At 43.5% G+C, this 17,467-nt stretch overlaps 1 protein-coding gene across 1 annotated transcript in view; it reads left to right on the top strand.

The window, feature by feature from the left end:
* The first annotated feature begins 768 nt into the window (after positions 1-768).
* The window catches only part of CFAP221 (cilia and flagella associated protein 221), a 144,597-nt gene continuing 127,898 nt past the window's right edge, over positions 769-17,467 (top strand). The window contains exons 1-5 of the mRNA XM_053597662.1: positions 769-923; positions 1,964-2,149; positions 3,698-3,798; positions 15,880-15,966; positions 16,100-16,198. Coding sequence (XP_053453637.1) covers positions 2,011-2,149; positions 3,698-3,798; positions 15,880-15,966; positions 16,100-16,198 — 426 coding nt within the window. The 5' untranslated portion in view covers positions 769-923; positions 1,964-2,010. The remainder of the gene's footprint in view (positions 924-1,963; positions 2,150-3,697; positions 3,799-15,879; positions 15,967-16,099; positions 16,199-17,467) is intronic.

Genomic DNA, 17,467 nt, shown 5'->3' with positions numbered 1-17,467 from the left:
AGATATATCGATCTATTCCAGTGTGTGGATTTTATTTGAGTTCTGACCCAAACTGGAAAACTCTTTAAAAATATTTTCTGCATTTATGAGACAATTTGAGTACTGGATATTTGAACATGTTAAGAAGGTATTGTAATTTTAAAGGTACTAGTACTGTGGTTCATGTTTTTTAAGCAGAGAATCTTTATCTTTTAAAAGTACATTCTGAAATATTTATGGTTGAAATGATGTCTGGGATTTTCTTCAAAATAATACAGGGAGTGAGGAAACGGAGGAGATGAAACAAGATTGACCATGAGCTGATCATTATTGCAGTTGAGTGTAGGAGGTCCATTATGCCATTTTGCCTACCACAGTTTGAAATTTACTGTAATAGAAAATGCAAACAAACTACAAAAAAGCGCGGCTTCAGCGATCTCCAGTCAGTCTGGGGAAGCTCAGGCCCTGCCCCTGGGAGGCCCCGCCTCACGGTCCTCCCCTCTCGCGGGCTGCTCTTGCGGGGTTCCAGTTTATGTTGTTCCCCAACGTTTTCATTGCCCCTCGGAATTCATTAGCCTCCCATATCTATAAGTTGCTATTTCTATTCCTTCCCAGGCCTCGCGGAGGCTCTGAAACCTCAGAAGTCACCCACGGTCCCCGGTCCTCCAGCCTCAGCTGCCCGCTTCCCCCCCACGTCCCGGAGGAGTTTGGTCGCGTCCGGCCTCGCACCCAGCGAGCGCGTCCGCGTCGTCATGGCGACGCTCCTAGTCTGTAAGGCTTCGGGCGAATCCCGCCCGGGAGGATCCCCAGTGTGAGCGGCCTCGGACCCGGGGCCGGGGGTGGCCCAGGGGCGGCCAAGGGGCAGCCGCCAAGCTGCAGAGGCAGCCTGAGCCCGGAGCGGGGGTCCAACCGCAAGTCAGTCTTGGACCTGGGTCGGAGGAGAGGTCGGGCACACAGGGTTGAACTAGGATGGGGCGATGCGTCGGGTCTGGGGATGGAGTAAAGGGTCGCTGAGGGGAGAGGCGTTAGCCAGGATGCGCAGGTCTGCCCAGTAGAGGACAGGGCGAGGGGACCAAGGGTGTGGAGTTTGGCGAGACAGACGAGCTCACGTGGCGGTCGGTGGGTGAGCAGGCGAGGAGGCGCTGTGGAAATGGCTTACTCGTGCATTTGACAGTGAAACTGAGGGACCAGGAGGGTGAGCCTGGCCAGGTCTAAGAGCAGGTGAGGAGGAGGCGGTGCTGAGGAGTGGGCAAGATTTAAGGAAATATGAGATTTGTAAAATGTCATTACAGGGCAGTAAGTTATCAATGTCAAATAGTGAAAGCAGAGATTGCTAAAGAATGGTAAAGGGGCTTAGGATCAGTGTAGACTTCATGAAGAAAGTAGAACTAAAAACTGTGTTAATGGAAGTGAAATCTGACACCGGCCTGCACAGTCCTTAGAAATGTCCCCAGGGCTATGACAAGGCTTCATCTCCTCATTACTCCAGGTTGGCAGAGGGACCCAGAAAGGGGACACAGAAATGCCAGTGTCTTATAAACAGTGTCTCTGAATGTTAAAGGGTTCCATGGTCACGAGCTCTAAGAAACTGACTTGAAGAAATCTCAGAAAGAAGATTTCTTACTCAACTATTTACTTCAATATTTTCCTAACTTCTTTGACTGTGAGAGTTTTTATTTTCCCTTTCACATGACCCTCATGAGCTCAAGATGCATCTTAGGAGTGCATTTTGGGAAAAGCTCTTGAGGAAAATGAAGGATTCCAGAGGGGTTGGACCAATGGCACAGTATTGGGTTGTGATGTGTGTCCTAAGAAGATTAATGGGACAACCATGTGTGGGAATGGAGCGGCCACCAGAGGAAAGAGGCAGGGATCGCCTGAACCACAATCAGCCACGAAGTGACAAGGTGCATTTGTCAGGGAATGAGAAAAAAATGTGCCTATTTTCTCATGGATGATTATACTGCTACTCTTTTCTCCCCAGGAAATGACCTTTGGCTTTAAAAGGAAGACTCCATTTTTCATGATAAAATGGCAGTGGTGAAAAGCCCCAGCAGAGAACTAAAGAATGCTGAAGAACCCTTTAATAATGTGTCACCCCTCCTTTTGAAGAGCCTGGTGCAGGAGCCTGAGAAAAGGACAGAAGTACCCAATCACCTCCTAGAATCCAGTAAGTGGCTAGAAAACAGATTTGCTCTATAACTCGTATCTTCGGAGGGAGCCTAAGTCCAGAAAGCATAAAGGAATTTTTGGTGCTGATTTATCTATATAATTTTATAGGCTTATCAAGGTTTTATTACTAAGAACAATGGTTCTATTCAAATTTATCTGCTTAAATGATAGAGTTTTGTGGTAGAAATTAGTCAATAAGTTCTGTTGCTTCTGCTTTTTCAGATGTCTCTCCTGTCTGTCCTCCCCGCCCAACCCCCCATCTGGTTTCTCATCTTTAGTGGGTCACCTGGACTCTTAAAGTGTTCTCCTCCCTGGCCTCGTTCTTGTCTTGTCAATGTTGTTTCTAGAATCCTGGCTGACACTTGTCTCTATTCTGCTTATATACCTTCAGTGGCTCCTCTTGCATGCAGAATAAAGTCACCACTCCTCTGCTGGGTACTTAGCTTTTGGTTAAGTACACAGGCTTGGCACTGGTAGTTCAGTGGTTAGGGTGCCGACCACATACACCACAGCTGTGGTGTTTGAACCCAGCCTGGGCCTGCTAAAAAACAACGACAGCTACAAAAGAAAAAAAAAAAAGCCGGGCATTGTGGTGGGCTCCAGTAGTGACAGCTACTTGGGAGGCTGAGGGAAGAGAATTGCTTAAGCCCAAGAGTTTGAGTTTTTGTGAGCTGTGATACCATGGCACTCTATCGAGGGCAACATAGTGAGACACTGTCTCAAAAAGAAAAAAAGTGGATGGCGCCTATGGCTCAAAGGAGTAGGGTGCCGGCCCCATATACCAGAGGTGGTGGGTTCAAACCTGGCCCCGGCCAAAAACTGCAAGAAAAAGAAAAGAAAAAGAAGTTGGCTCAGCCTCCATAGCACAGTGGTTACGGTGCCAGCCACATACACCGAGGGTGGCGGGTTCAAACCTGGCCCGGGCCAAATAAAAACAACTGCAACAACAAAAGAGAAAATAGCTGGGCATTGTGGTGGGCACCTATAGTCCTAGCTACTTGGGAGGCTGAGGCAAGAGAATCGCTAAAGCCCAAGAGTTTGAAGTTGCTGTGAGCTGTGATGCCATAGCATTCAACTGAGGGCAACATAGCGAGACTCTGTCTCAAAAAAAAAAAAGAAAAAGAAAAAAATTAAGTACGCAGTAATAAAATTAAACATTTTGTGTTTGGATACTTTGGTATTTGGTATGTAATAAGTAAGTTCAGTGTCAGAGCACAGCCAGGCTGTGTACTGTTTGTGAGCTGGTGTTTTAGTACAAAGATGTGTACAAAATGGGTGAAGAGCAAATTCTTGTACTAGGTAGTAGACAATATATATGAATTTGTATTGTGATGCTAGTATCTCCCAAGTGATGTTTAAAAATAAAGAGGGAGAAGGAGTACAGTTTATTTGGAACAGATAATTAATCTTGTTGACAGCTATGTCTACTGTCTGCAACTTTTATCTGCTTAAAATGGCAAAAATTAAAGAGTTTCTATGTGAATAGGATCTTCTTTAATATTTTCTTTGATGTCTCATGATATACTTATCTACTTTGTTTTTATAGAAGTTTATGCAAAACTACTGAATAATAAGGTCATACAGGCAAGACCTGGCATATTACATTTTGGAGGCTATCAAGTAGAAAAACACCACAAACAGACTCTGGTAGGTACTTCTTAAGTGGGATAATTAATCATGATGACAAAATGACATGAATGTTCTGTTACTCATTCATCTAAAGGACAGCATAATCAGCCAGTGCAGGTGAAAATTGGCCCAGAAAGATAGTTCCATGATGAGAAGCTTTAAAGTTGCATCAGTGTCCTTGGACTGGTTACTCCACAGGCTCCCCCCAGCACTCTTTCCAAACAGGTGTCATTGCTGAGAGACTGTTAGGGGCCAGGTCTTGTGTTTTATGTGATTTAATTCAGTCCTTATGCTAGCTCTTTGGATGCTGCATTATTACTCTCATTATTTAGAGGAGGAAACCAGGATTCCAAAAAGTTAATATAGTAGAACCTCTGTATGTCAATCACCCAAGGGCCATAACAAACTGGTCAATGTACAGAGGTGGGCAACAAAAGGAACTAGGCCTGCTGTACTGATACATACATGTGGTGCATGTCCGGTCTGTGAAAATTAGGCAAACTTATGCAGGTGGTCAGTGTAGGCAGGTGATCAACTATGGAGGTTCTCCTGTAACTTTTTTCAGAGCACAAAGATGGTAAATGATGAAGACAGAATTTGGCTGTTAGACTGTCTGCTTCTAAACCGCTCTTGTTGCATGCCCACAGCACCAGGGAGCGGGGCATCCCTTTCCTAGGAGGTTCCAGCCTGGGTTCCATTTTATCTGCTTGGGTCAAATGCCAGTGCCTAATCAGTTGCTCTGGCCAGAGAGAACTTGTCCAGGTCTGGAGAGGCAGGGTCAGCTCCACTGGGCTTCCCTGTCACTCTGCTTTGGCCATGTGGCAGCCTAGCCTTTCATTCATCTCTTCTGGACAAGCGGCCAGAGCCTGTAGTGACTGGTTCACCACGGAACTACACTGAGGGCCAGTCCTTCCTGTCCTGATATTGATTGGGGTGCAACCTGTGTGACCACAGGGTCCTACCTGTCGTAACCTACATGAATAGGGACTCAGCAACCTCAGTGACATCAACATGATCCCCCAAACACCAGGCAGGGTGTTTCAGAACTACTGCCTCCTGGGCTCTATATCTGAGCCAAACTGGGCTCTGAGCACGTGCTGGGGAGGGGCAGAGCTGGCCTGTCTTCACAGGGGTCCTCTGAGACCCTGCCTTTGTATGTGGTGTTCCTCCTCTGCCCTGTTCCAGTCACCACAGACTCTTCTCTGAGATATTCTGCATTCTTAGAAGCCTCATCTTAAGGCAGATCATTTTAAGAAAGAGTTCCCAATTACCATGTTAGATTGTTCGGAGTAAGGAGAAAGATTGGAGGAAACTGACAAATGGTAAAGCTATTAGGTTTCTGTCAGACAGTGCCCACAAACAGAAGAGAACACAGTTTCTTTACACATTGAAGTGGGGACAGAGAACAGACCAGGAGGGGAAACTATTAGGTGCCAAGCATTTCCTCTTAGAGTAAGAGCTGGGGTTTAAAACTGTGATTGGGAACCTCACCCTTCAACCTCTAAGGTCACATTTCTTAGAACACAGCATCAAAGACTCAAGTTAATGATTCATTTCAAGGCCTACTTTTCCTGGTTGTGAGGTATGCTGCCTAGATTATGGTAGGATAGATCTAAAATTATTTATGATTCATAATTATCCATTGTTTATAAACGAAATATATATCAAAAGCTAAAATAGAATTTTATTACTTGCTTCTTATGATTCTCTTTTTCTTACAGCTTTATTGATATATAATTCACATACCATAAATTCAGCCATTTACATATCATAAATTCACCCACACACATACCATAAACTCAGTCATACACATATAATTTAATAACTTTTAGCATATTCTCAGAGTTGTATAGCCATTGCCACAGTCTAAGTTTAGAACATTTTAGCAAACCAAAGAGAAGCGCCCACACCCACTATGAGTCACTCACTTTCTACTCTCTTAGTCCCCCTACCCCAACTCCTACCCAACCCCCACATTAGGCAAACATCCAGTTTCTATCTCATAGATTGACATCTGGCCATTTAGCGCAAATGGAATCATACAGTATGTGGTCTTTTGTGACTGACTTCTTTCACTTGGCATAATGTTTTCCAGGCTCATTTAAGTGATAGCATGTATTGGTACCTCACCCCTTTTTTTTTTTTTTTTTTTGGCCAGGGCTGGGTTTGAACCCGCCACCTCTGGCATATGGGACCGACGCCCTACTCCTTGAGCCACAGGCGCCGCCCTACCTCACCCCTTTTTATGGCTGAATAATATTCCATTGTATGGATAGATCACATTTTGTTTATTCAGTTATCAGTAGATGGATGTTTAGTTGTTCACACTTTGGGGCCATCATGGATAATGCTGCTGTGAATATTCATGCACTTGTTTTTGCGTGGACATATTTTCAGTTCTCTTAGACACATACTTAGGAGTAGAACTGTTGCTTTATATGTTCTTTTAGTTTTCTGTGGCTACTGTAACAAATTACCATAATTTGAGGTATTAAAAGAACAAAAATGCATTCCTTCACAGTGCTGGAGGCCAGGATCCTAAATCAGAGTGTCAGCAGAGCTACACTTCCTCCAAAGACTCTCGGGGAGAATCTCCCAGTTTCTAGTGGCTCCAGGTGTCCCTGGGTTTATGGCTGCATCAGTCCAGTCTCTGCTTCTCACTTCACGTTGCCTTCTCCTCTGTCTCCCTGGGTCTTTTCCTCTTTTGCTCTTAAAAGGACATTTACTGGATTTAGGCCTCAACTGGGTAATCTGGGATGGTCTCATCTCAAGATCCCTAACCTAATAACATTTGCAAAAACCTTTTTTCTAATAAGGTCACATTCACAGGATCCAGGGGTTAGAATGTGTACATATTTTTTGAGGCCACTATTCAACTCACTATAGTTTTATTTATGAGCTTACTAGCCATTTATATATCTTCTTTAAAGAAATGTCTATTTAAATCCCTTGCCTATTTAATAATGAAGTGATTTGTCTTCTTATTGTTGAGTTTTAAGAGTTCCTCATATTCTGGATACAAGTACCGTAGTAGATTTATAACTTGTGAGTATATTTCCCATGTTATTGGTTGTCTTTTAATTCTCTTTATAGTCTAGTGCAGCGACTGGTTTCTTAATTTTAATAAAGTCCAATTTATCTATTTTTTCTCTTATTACTCATGCTTTTGGTGTTATATCTAAAAAAACCATTGAATCCCAAATCATAAGGATTTTCTCCTACTTTTCTTCTAAGAGTTTTATAGTTTTAGTTCTTATATTTAGGTCTATAGTTCATTTTAATCAATTTTTATGTATTGTGTGAAGTAGGGGTTCAGCTTTAATTTTTTGCATGTTCCAATATTATTCTATTATTCTATTCTTTCCTCCATGTTCCAATATTATTCTATTCTTTCCTCCATTTCCACTCCGGTTGAAATCATTTGTCTGTAAATTTAAGGTTTTTTTTTTTGTAGAGATGGAGTCTCACTTTATCGCCCTGGGTAGAGTGCTGTGCTGTCACACAGCTCACAGCAACCTCCAACTCCTGGGCTTAGGCTATTCTCTTCCCTCAGCCTCCTGAGTAGGTGCGACTACAGGCACCTGCGACGACTTCTGGCTATTATTTTGTTACAGTTTGGCTGGGGTCAGGTTTGAACCCGCCACCCTCAGTATACGGGGCTGGCGCCCTACCCACTGAGCCACAGGTGCTACCCAAATTTAAGGTTTTTTTTTTACTGACTGTTAATTCTACTTCATAGATCTATATGTCTGTACTCAAGGTAGTACCATACTTGATTACTGTAGCTTGTGGTATGTTTTGAAATGAAGTGTGAGTCCTCCAATTTAGTTCTTTTAAAAGATCATTTTGACTATTCTGGGTACCTCACAATTCCATTTGAGTTTTAGGATCAGCTCATTAATTTCTGTAAAAACCAGCTAAGATTTTGAAAGAAATTGCATTGAATCTGCACATCATTTTGAAAAATATTGCAATCTTAGCAATGTTAAGTCACAATTCTTTTTTATAATGGATGTTTTATAAAACTTGTAAGTTTGTCACAGGTGGTATTTTCCAGTGTGTGGGTTCAAAGAGGAGGGCTCACCTTTCTTAACAGAGACTTTCCTCAGAATCACTTAAGTCTTAATTAGGTGCCAACATTCCTCTACTTTCAAGAATTATTTACATTCTTTACAAGATGGTAGTTATTAGAGTTAATAATTAACTGGTCATTTAGAAAGCGACTACCAGAAATTTAACAATGACGTGATGCTTTATATATAGCTTTTTTTTTTTTTTTTTGAGACAGAGTTGTTGCCCTTGGTAGAGTGCTGTGGTGTCCCAGCTCCCAGCAACCTCAATCTCTTGGTCTTAAGCGATTCTCTTGCCTCAGCCTCCCAAGAACCTGGGACTATAGGCGCCGCCACAACGCCCAGCTGTTTTTTGGTTGCACTTGTCATTGTTGTTTTACTTGGCCCAGGCCAGGTTCGGACCACCACCCTTGGTGTATGTTGCTGGCTTTATAACCGCTGTGCTATGGGCGCAGAGCCTATGTAGCTTATTTTAACTGACACTTTTTTTTTTTCCTTTTTTGCTTAGTCTAATGTCAATGATTCTAGTAATGTTACTGAATTTAAAATTATTTTGCCCTCTTCATAATTTAATCATATACCAACTATATGCTTTCCTATTTATATCTCCAGTGGATCATTTTTGTATATTATTTTGTTATCTCCAATGAAGTTGTACTGTCTGGTGTATGCTGTCAAGTTGTTTTTTGTTTCTTTGTTTTGAGGCAGAGTCTCAAACTGTTGCCCTGGGTAGAATGCCGTGGCGTCATAGCTCACAGCAACCTCAGACTCCTGGGCTTAAGCGATTCTCTTGCCTCAGCCTCCCAAGTAGCTGGGACCACAGATGCTGGCCGCAATGACTGGCTATTTTGTGTTGTTGTTGCAGTTGTCATTGTTGTTTTAGCTGGCCCAGGCTGGGTTCGAACCCACCAGCCTTGGTGTATGTGGCCAGTGCTCTACCCACTAACCTACAGGTGCTGCCCTGCTGTCAAATTTTTTTTTTTGTAGAGACAGTCTCACTGTACTGCCCTCGGGTAGAGTGCTGTGGCGTCACATGGCTCACAGCAACCTCTAACTCTTGGGCTTACGCAATTCTCCTGCCTCAGCCTCCCAAGCAGCCCTGCTGTCAAATTTTTAATAGAGTTAAGGATTTTCTTTTATTAATATCAAATCATAGCTGTGTACATTAATGCGATCATGGAGAGTTAAGGATTTTCTTATGTTTCATCCCACATGTGGGTGGTGAGAGCATCTGGTATGTGCCAAACAAACATCATGTCAAAGAGTTACGGGAAATGCTAGGACAAACAAAATCAAGAAGTCTTCTAGGTGGTAGAAGGCACTAATAAATCACCCCCAAAATCAAACATGCTACCAGTCAGGCAAGATGGCATGAATTAAGAAGGCAGTGCTTTGTGGTGAAGAGGCACCATCTCACCCACATAGGAGGGTATAACTAGGGCTTGTAGAGGAGAGCCAAGGGGTAGCCCAACAACAAGCGGGAAGCGAGGAGAAGACATTCAGGGCCCAGAGGAAGACATGAGAAAAGTTCAGGCTGAGTGAGCATGTGGCATATTTGGAGACCAGTGTGCAATCTGGTGTATCTAGACAGCGGGGCTTTTGAGGGAGGACGTGGTGGAGAAGGTGGACGTGGGGGTTGGGAAGAAAATGCCCACATAAGAAGCATGTGTATAAGTCAGAAAGTAGCAGGAAGTCAATGAAGTGTTTTTGAGCCGGGGAATGATATACTCGAGGGCGATCAATTTACTGGCATTTCAGAAGATGGATGTGGTTCTCTTTTCTTTCATTACCATCCCCTATGGAGACACTAATGAAAAAAACTATATACTAAGGAATAAGACTTGTCAGGTAGGAAGGATTGAACTTCAGAAGGTTGCGGCCATTGTAATGTCTAGGATTGCTTTGTCCTTCCTAGAATCAAATTTCACTTCCCTGGTGTGTGATACTGCCCCCACTGAGAATGCAGGAGCAGCAAGGGAGTATTGAAAAAGATAGGGAGGTTCGATGTGCATCACTCTGTTGGAGAACAGAGGCTGTGTGTCTTCTGTCCTGCCGCTCCCCCGTCCTAGCACGAGGCCTAGTGTGAGAAGGCACTCCTAGCACTGGAGTGATGAGACTGAACTCACTTTTTAAGAAGAGGTTGAGTTGGCAGGGACTCACTAATTCCAAGTAAATACGGTGTAAAGCCTAAATAATCATAACACTTCTATCAGACATTAAAACAAACAAAAGTAGATAAAAGTATAAGATGATTTCATCCTAATTACATTCTGGGAGATGTTGGGACAGACAGCCTCCTGTTTCTACCAGCAAAGTTGAACGGAAGCTAAAGGCAATTACCTTGAGATTCTTGCCAAACTAGGGGGGAAATCCAATAACTGCTTTTATCTTGGTTTTGTTACAGGAAACTATGTAAATTACCCTTGAGTGGAATGATTGAATGTGTGTTTAAAACTGCAATAAATTGTTCATTAACATTTGAGATCGATCCAGATCTGGTTAAAGGATTTAAAACATTTTACTTGAATTCATATTGAAATCAGTGTTTCAATTTACTTTAAAATTTGAAATAATGGTTCCCAGTTTTCTCAAAACCAAGACCGCCTTAAATTCTTTTATCCATTTGTGGAATGATTTTTGCCTGGAAAATTATATTTATTAAGTAAATAATCTATCCATCAATTTTCCCCTAAGATAACTGGTGTTGCTGTTGCCAGCCCAAAACAAAATTGTTAATCTATAAAGTGTCATCTTTTTTTTTGTCATAGCTCACAGCAACCTCAAACTCTTGGGCTCAAGTGATTCCCCTGCCTCAGCCTCCCAAGTAGTTGGGACTATAGGTGCCCACCACAACGCCCGATTATTTTTTGTTGTTGTTTAGCCAGCCCTGGCTGGGCTCAAGTCCGCCAGCTTCCGTGCATACAGATGGTGCTGCAACCACTGGCTACTGGTGCCGAGCCGCATCATTTTTTGTTTGTTTATTTGTTTTCATTTTTGAGATAGTCTCTTTGTTGCCCTGGGCATCTTTGTCATTGTAGCTCATAGGAACCTCAAACTCTTGGGCTCAAGCAGTCCTCTTGCCTCAGCCTCCTGAGGGGACTATAGGCACCCGCCACAATGCCTGGATAATTTTTCTATTTTTAGTAGAGTGGGGGTCTCACTCTTGCTTAGGCTGGTCTCAAACTCCTGAGCTCAGGCGATCTACCTGCCTCAGCCCCCCAGAATGCTAGGATTACAGGCATGAGCCATCAAGCCTGGCCTAAAGTCTTGTCTTAAATAAATGAACCATTTCTTCCAGCTTTCTAAGATTTTCCAATTCCCTATTACAGCCTTTAGAGATCTGTCGCTCCCCACTCAGCATCTCAAATGTTTCTCAAATTTAGGGCCATAAATCCCAGTGGCTTCTTCTCAATGTGTGGGGGTGGGAGAAATTGTAGCCATAGTATAAATATAGTAAATCTTCCCAATGTATCGAATTTCCTCTCATATTTTGAAAAAGGGCAAAATTTTAGAGTAAAGTACATGACCAAAATGCATTTTAAGAAGAACGTATAAGGCTGCTTGAATTTTGTCCCCAGATTTCTTGTGTTAAGTATTAGCCTTCTCTGGGAAGCTGTACCCCTGAAGTTGGAAGCTGAAATGCTGTGTTTGAAGGTTAGCTCCCCACCTATTCCAAGCCAAGACTTCACCAGAGGGTGGGTTCTGCTCTTCCTTCCAGGGGGAGAATAGACTCTCCCAAGGGGTCACAGAAGGAAGCTCTAAGCCAGGCGTCCTCAAACTGCGGCCCGCGGGCCACATGAAGCGGTGTGAATTGTATTTGTTCCCGTTTTGTTTTTTACTTCAAAATAAGATATGTGCAGTGTGCATAGGAATTTGCTCATAGTTTTTTTTTTTTTAAACTATAGTCCAGCCCTCCAACGGTCTGAGGGACAGTGAATTGGCCCCCTGTTTAAGAAGTTTGAGGACGCCTGCTCTAAGCAGACATGGCAGGGGAGTGAGGAGAACTGTCAGACCTATGTGGGAAATCCTGAGGAATGGCTGTTAACCTCTTGACTACTTGGTATATGGCTGGTGGTCTTCATTTTGTGGGTTTTTTTTTTTTTTTGAGTGGGAAAAGGTTCTGAAAACCCACAGAATGGGCTGAATTGCACATTAATGTCAATATGGCACCCTATGGAGACACCGCCAGGAACTGGTCCCCACAGAGCCAGGAGAAGGTCAGCTCTCATGGAAAGAGAGATTCTGAAGAAATTGGGGTATCTACTGATCCCAAAATTGGGGCACTGGGTAGGATTTTAGGCAATTTTATCTTGCCTAAAGGGCAGCACAGGGTTACTCCTATTTTGCTATGTTTTCAAATGAATGTTGAATATTTATTAAAATACACTTTTTTGTTTTTGAGACAGAGTCTCACGTTATCGCCCTGGGTAGAGTGCTCTGGCATCACAGCTCACAGCAACCTCCAACTCCTGGGCTTAAGTGATTCTCTTGCCTCAGCCTCCCAAGTAGCTGGGACTACAGGCGCCCACCACAACACCCGGCTATGTTTTGGTTGTAGTCATCATTGTTGTTTAGCTGGCCCGGGCTGGATTTGAACCCTCCAGCTCTAGTGTATGTGTCTGGCTACTTAGCCACTTGAGCTACAGACTCCACGCCTATTAACACACACTTTCTAAGTACTTAATTCTTTTTCTCAAAAATTCTTTTTATTCTTTGAATGATGATTATTTTTCTCAGTTTTAGTTACAAATGGAAAGGCGGGAATGCCATTTTATTAATAAAAGGATGTTATTTTTAGCATTCTAAAAATAAAGCTGATCCACTAATAAAGTATAAAAAGAAAGATAGGAAGTGTGGTTTGGACACTGAGATACACTGAGCAGTGAGACAGTGGGATGTCGTGGAAAGAAACCTCAGCTGAGCTGGAGACCAGGTTCCAGGCCCAACTCTGCCACTCAGCTGCGTGTTCCATGGGCAGAACCAAATGTCTGTGTCTTCATACATAAGGGGATTGTACTGCAGGGCTTCTTCAGTCCTCCTAGGGCTCAGACAACATAGTCTTTGGTAGGACAAAGAATGTGGATTATTGCAGGGAGCAATGAGTATTCACAACTAAAAATTGAGCATTAGAAAATTAATAGACCCTGAAGTATTCAAATATATTTTGAAAATCAGTCTCTTGGATATCGACTTGGTTTTCTAAAAGGTAGGGAGCAATTTGTTCATTGTTTGATTTGTTACCTCTTACTATTGTTTTAAGTTCATCGCAAAGCTCATTGGCTCCATGGCCCCTGAAATTGTTGTAGGTAACATTTGGTTGAAATGTCCTTGTTAAAAGAATGATTTTTTTCCCCTCTGCCATTGCTGTGGTCTGTTGACTGACTTTTCTGATGCTTGCCATGTGGAAAGGTGGCCTGGGCCCTTCAGTCTCAGCTAGTCTCCATTCACTTCAAATCTCAAATAGAAGTGGGACATTTTCTTGCTCTTTCTGAACTCCTATCACTTAAATCTCTAAATTTTTGTTTGAGTTTTTTCTTTTTTTTTCTTTGAGACCGTCTCATTATGTTGCCCTCAGTACAGTGCCATGGTGTCACAGCTCACAGCAACCTCAAACTCTTGGCCTTAAGCGATTCTCTTGCCTCAGCCTCCCGAGTAGCTAGGACTATAGGCGACTGCCACAATGCCTGGCTATGTTGTTGTTGTTGTTGTTGTTGTGATTGTTGTTTAGCAGGCCTAGGCTGGGTTTGAGCCCACCAGCCCCGATGTTTATGGCCAGTGCCCTAACCACTGAGCTACAGGCGCTGAACCTGTTTGAGTTTTCTCTTTTTTCTCTATTGATCCAAATTAACAATTTCAGATCAAAAATATTTAAAGGTGAGTATGAGAAACTATAGCCAAATTATGTGTCTTTGTTTTTTTTTTTTTTTGAGACAGAGCCTCAAGCCGTTGCCCTGGGTAGAGTGCTATGGCATCACAGCTCACAACAACCTCCAACTCCTGGGCTCAAGCGATTCTCCTGCCTCTGCCTCCCAGGTAGCTGGGACTACAGGTGCCCACCACAACACCGGGCTATTTTTTGGTTGCAGCCGTCATTGTTTGGCAGGCCTGGGCTGGATTCGAACCCACCAGGTCAGGTGTATGTGGCTGGCACCGTAGCCGCTTGAGCCACAGGCGCTGAGCCAAATTATGTGTCTTTTATTATCATGAATGGAATCTTTTGTCTTTTTTTTGAGACAGAGTCTCATTGTGTCACTTGGTAGAGTGTTGTGGCATCACAGCTCACAGCAATCTCAAACTCTCAGGCTTACACAATTCTCTTGCCTCAACCTCCCAAGTAGCTGGGACTACAGGCGCCTGCCACAACACCTGGCTATTTTTTTTTTGGTTGCAGTAGTCATTGTTGTTTGGCAGGCCCCGGCCGGGTTCGAACCCACCAGCTCCAGTGTATGTGGCTGGAGCCCTAGCTGCTGAGCTATGGGCGCTGAGCCTATGTTGTTTTTTCTTTAAGAAAGTCATTCAATTCCTGGACCCTTGAATGTCATTCTTAAGGATATTAGGCTTCTGGGCTCACCAGACTCTCATATCCCTTTTGCTCGAGAATGCAAATTCCTGGATAATATTTCTAGCTAATCCATATATCCTAACCACTCCTTCTGCTAATTGAGAAGACCACCAGCATCAACTTACTTCCGAATAACTGAAATACTCTGGCAGCTGCTTCTGGAGTGTGGGTGCTGGATGACATCTTTTATTGCTAAGTACTCCTGGAGTGTGGGTTGCTGGTTTCTTCTAAGGCTAACCACCCTGGGGATAAATGTGAAAAGCAGTTCAAAATAAAAAAGAAAAACCAGTTCATATACCCGTATTTGTTGCCTTACTGAATTATTTTAAAGCAAATGACAGATGCTAGAAGCACCTCTGCTCCAGTTCTGTCTGGACTCTGGCTTGAGGCCTTCACAATCCTACCCTTAGGACGAGCTTGAGGACACAGCTCTTTGTCACCACCTCCAGGCCCAGAGCTCTGAGTGCCGTGGGCCCAACACGCCTCCCCCTCCAGGCTCAGGACTGGGTCAGGACTCTGGGCACCCACACCTTCTCCAAGACTGCCACTTGGAGGTCAAGAGAGCCTGGGAAAATTTTTTTAAGACTTTTAACACAATAAAAAAAAGATGATATATAAAAACAGGGTCACAAAACTTGTGGTTGAATGGTCACATGTAACAAAGAAGAACTTTTAACATATGCAAACACAGCGTAATTTCATTGAGAGATAACGGCTGAAGTCTAACTTAGGGCCTCAAAAAATGTGAGGCCGTGGCGACAGGCCCAGCAGCTGGCCTAGACTTTAGAAACCAGAGGTCTCTCAACCTTTCCCTGGCCCAGGCAAAGTGCAGATCCTCAGAAGGCAAGTTCTTGCTTTCTTCTTAAGCAGAGGAGGGAGAAACACGTCTTTCTTCAGAGATCCAGCTAGTTTATCCCTGTGATCCTGACTCACAGGGGTGGCCTTCTCCTGTCATTGTCAGGGAACTCCCAACCTTGCCTTTTCATTTGCCCCAGGGAGGGATCAGTGGCTGTTCTCAGCACATTATCTTTTCTGGTTTTCTGGTACCCCAAACCAGTGGAATGCACCTGGAGAACCTGTAGGAGTTGTGGCTGGCTTCTTAGCTCAGCTGAGTCACAGGACTAAATCGAGGCCCATAAAAGCACACAGCATAATTGTTCAGAATTGTGGGGAGGGGTTGTAACTATAGTGGGGGACCAGGGGCTGCAGGCTCTGCTACTGTTCCTAAGGGGACAGTAGGAACATAGGGCATAGTTTATTATTCTCAAAATCGGTGTGTGTGTGTGTGTTTATTATTCTTTAAATGGAGTGTTTTGTATTTCACATTTTTTAAAATGTTTAAAAAAATATGTGATATCTCTTCAAATCCCTTTAGGATTAAAAATAAGGTATAAAAAAATGAGGAGATGAATATGTAAAGAAATTAAACAAGTGCATTTACTCTAAACGCTTCTCTTTCTCTCCCAGCATCTGGTCAATGTTTCCGATGAAGATACACATGTTCATGTTTTACCCCCACAAACCAAATACTTTCAGATCAATTATGTGAAAAAGGTAAGCGCCGTGTGGTTACCTGTCCTCCCCCTGGTGTTCTTTGTGGGTTGTGGCTTTCTGTGTCATGGGCTCACGTGGGCCAGGTGTGCGGTGTGCTGTCATCCACAGTGACAAGAGCCCTCTTGTCTTCCAGGAGCACCGCCTCGTCCCTGGCTTATCTCTGAAGATCACCATTACATTTTCTCCAGATGAGTGGCGATACTATTATGACTGCATCCGTATTCACTGTAAGGCAAGTTTCTCAAAATTGCTTTTTTCTTTTTTGGAGAGTGGGCTGAAACTTACATCCTCAAGGGAGGAAGAAAGAGAGATGGAATGACCAGTTAGAGCTTTCTCAGCCAGCGCCTGGTGTCCTCCCAGGAGCCAGTCCTCTGACTACAAGGCTTGTCGCCTTGGTCACAACCAAAAGTGACATGGCTCTCCTTGGGAGAGTGTCAGGCTCTGAGGACCTGGACAGAGGCAAGAGACACTGTTTGCTGCATGTGTCTCACTGCCCTGTCCATAGAGCTTCATTTATCATGTGGCACTGGTAGTTAATGAAGGCTTTTTCAAATAACTTAAATGTACTCCTTTAAGTGCTAGGTTAAATAGCAACCACTTAGTTGTGATTGTAAACACCAGCTACAGGCTGTGTCTGGGACTGCCTGCAGAGGCAGCCCTAAGGGTCTGTAGGGAGGTGGGAGCCCTTTGAGTTCTGAGCCTTTCTAAGGTCATCTAATTCACCCTTTGGTCTCCAGCTGGAGCAGGCAATCCTTCTCTTATAACTGTCACCCTTTGCTCTATACTCCAAGCTTAATCTTGCAATTTGAGAAGCCCCTGGGTTAACAAAATTCTTGATGTTTCAAAACTAAAATGGAAGAGCATGCTTTAGTAACAAATGTTTCCTGTTTTTCTTTTCTTTTTTTTTTTTTTTTTCTTTTCTTTTCTTTCTTTCTTTCTTTTTTTTTTTTTGAGACAGAGTCTCACTATGTCGCCCTGGGTAGAGTACTGTGGCGTCACAGCTCTCAGCAATCTTTAACTCTTGGGTTTAAGTGATTCTCTTGCCTCAGCATCCCAAGTAGCTGGGACTACAGGCACCCACCACAACACTTGGCTACTTTTTTGTTGTAGTTGTCATTGTTTTTTGGCAGGTCCCAGCTGAGTTCGAACTCACCAGCCCTGGTGTATGTGGCCGGCGCCCTAGCCACTGAGCTACCGATGCTGAGCCCTTTTTTGTTTTCTTTTCAAGCAATGCTTTTATTACTTACAATCTTACAATAAGGAGACACTTGTCTTAAAGGCATTTCACTTGGACTTTCATTTTTTTTTTGTTGCAGTTTTTGGCCAGGGCCTGGGTTTGAACCCACCACCTCTGGCATATGGGGCCGGCGTCCGAGGACTTTCATTTTTTTAAAAAAAAGTTACATAAAAATTTACAAACTTGGCTCGGCACCTGTAGCTCAGCGGCTAGGGTGCCAGCCACATACGCCAGAGCTGGCGGGTTTGAATCCAGCCTGGGCCT

Source organism: Nycticebus coucang, chromosome 7, assembly GCF_027406575.1.
Source record: "Nycticebus coucang isolate mNycCou1 chromosome 7, mNycCou1.pri, whole genome shotgun sequence".
In the NCBI taxonomy this organism is placed as follows: domain Eukaryota; kingdom Metazoa; phylum Chordata; class Mammalia; order Primates; family Lorisidae; genus Nycticebus; species Nycticebus coucang.
Note: the sequence above shows the minus strand (reverse complement) of the source record. Positions and strands in the feature narration are given on the sequence as shown.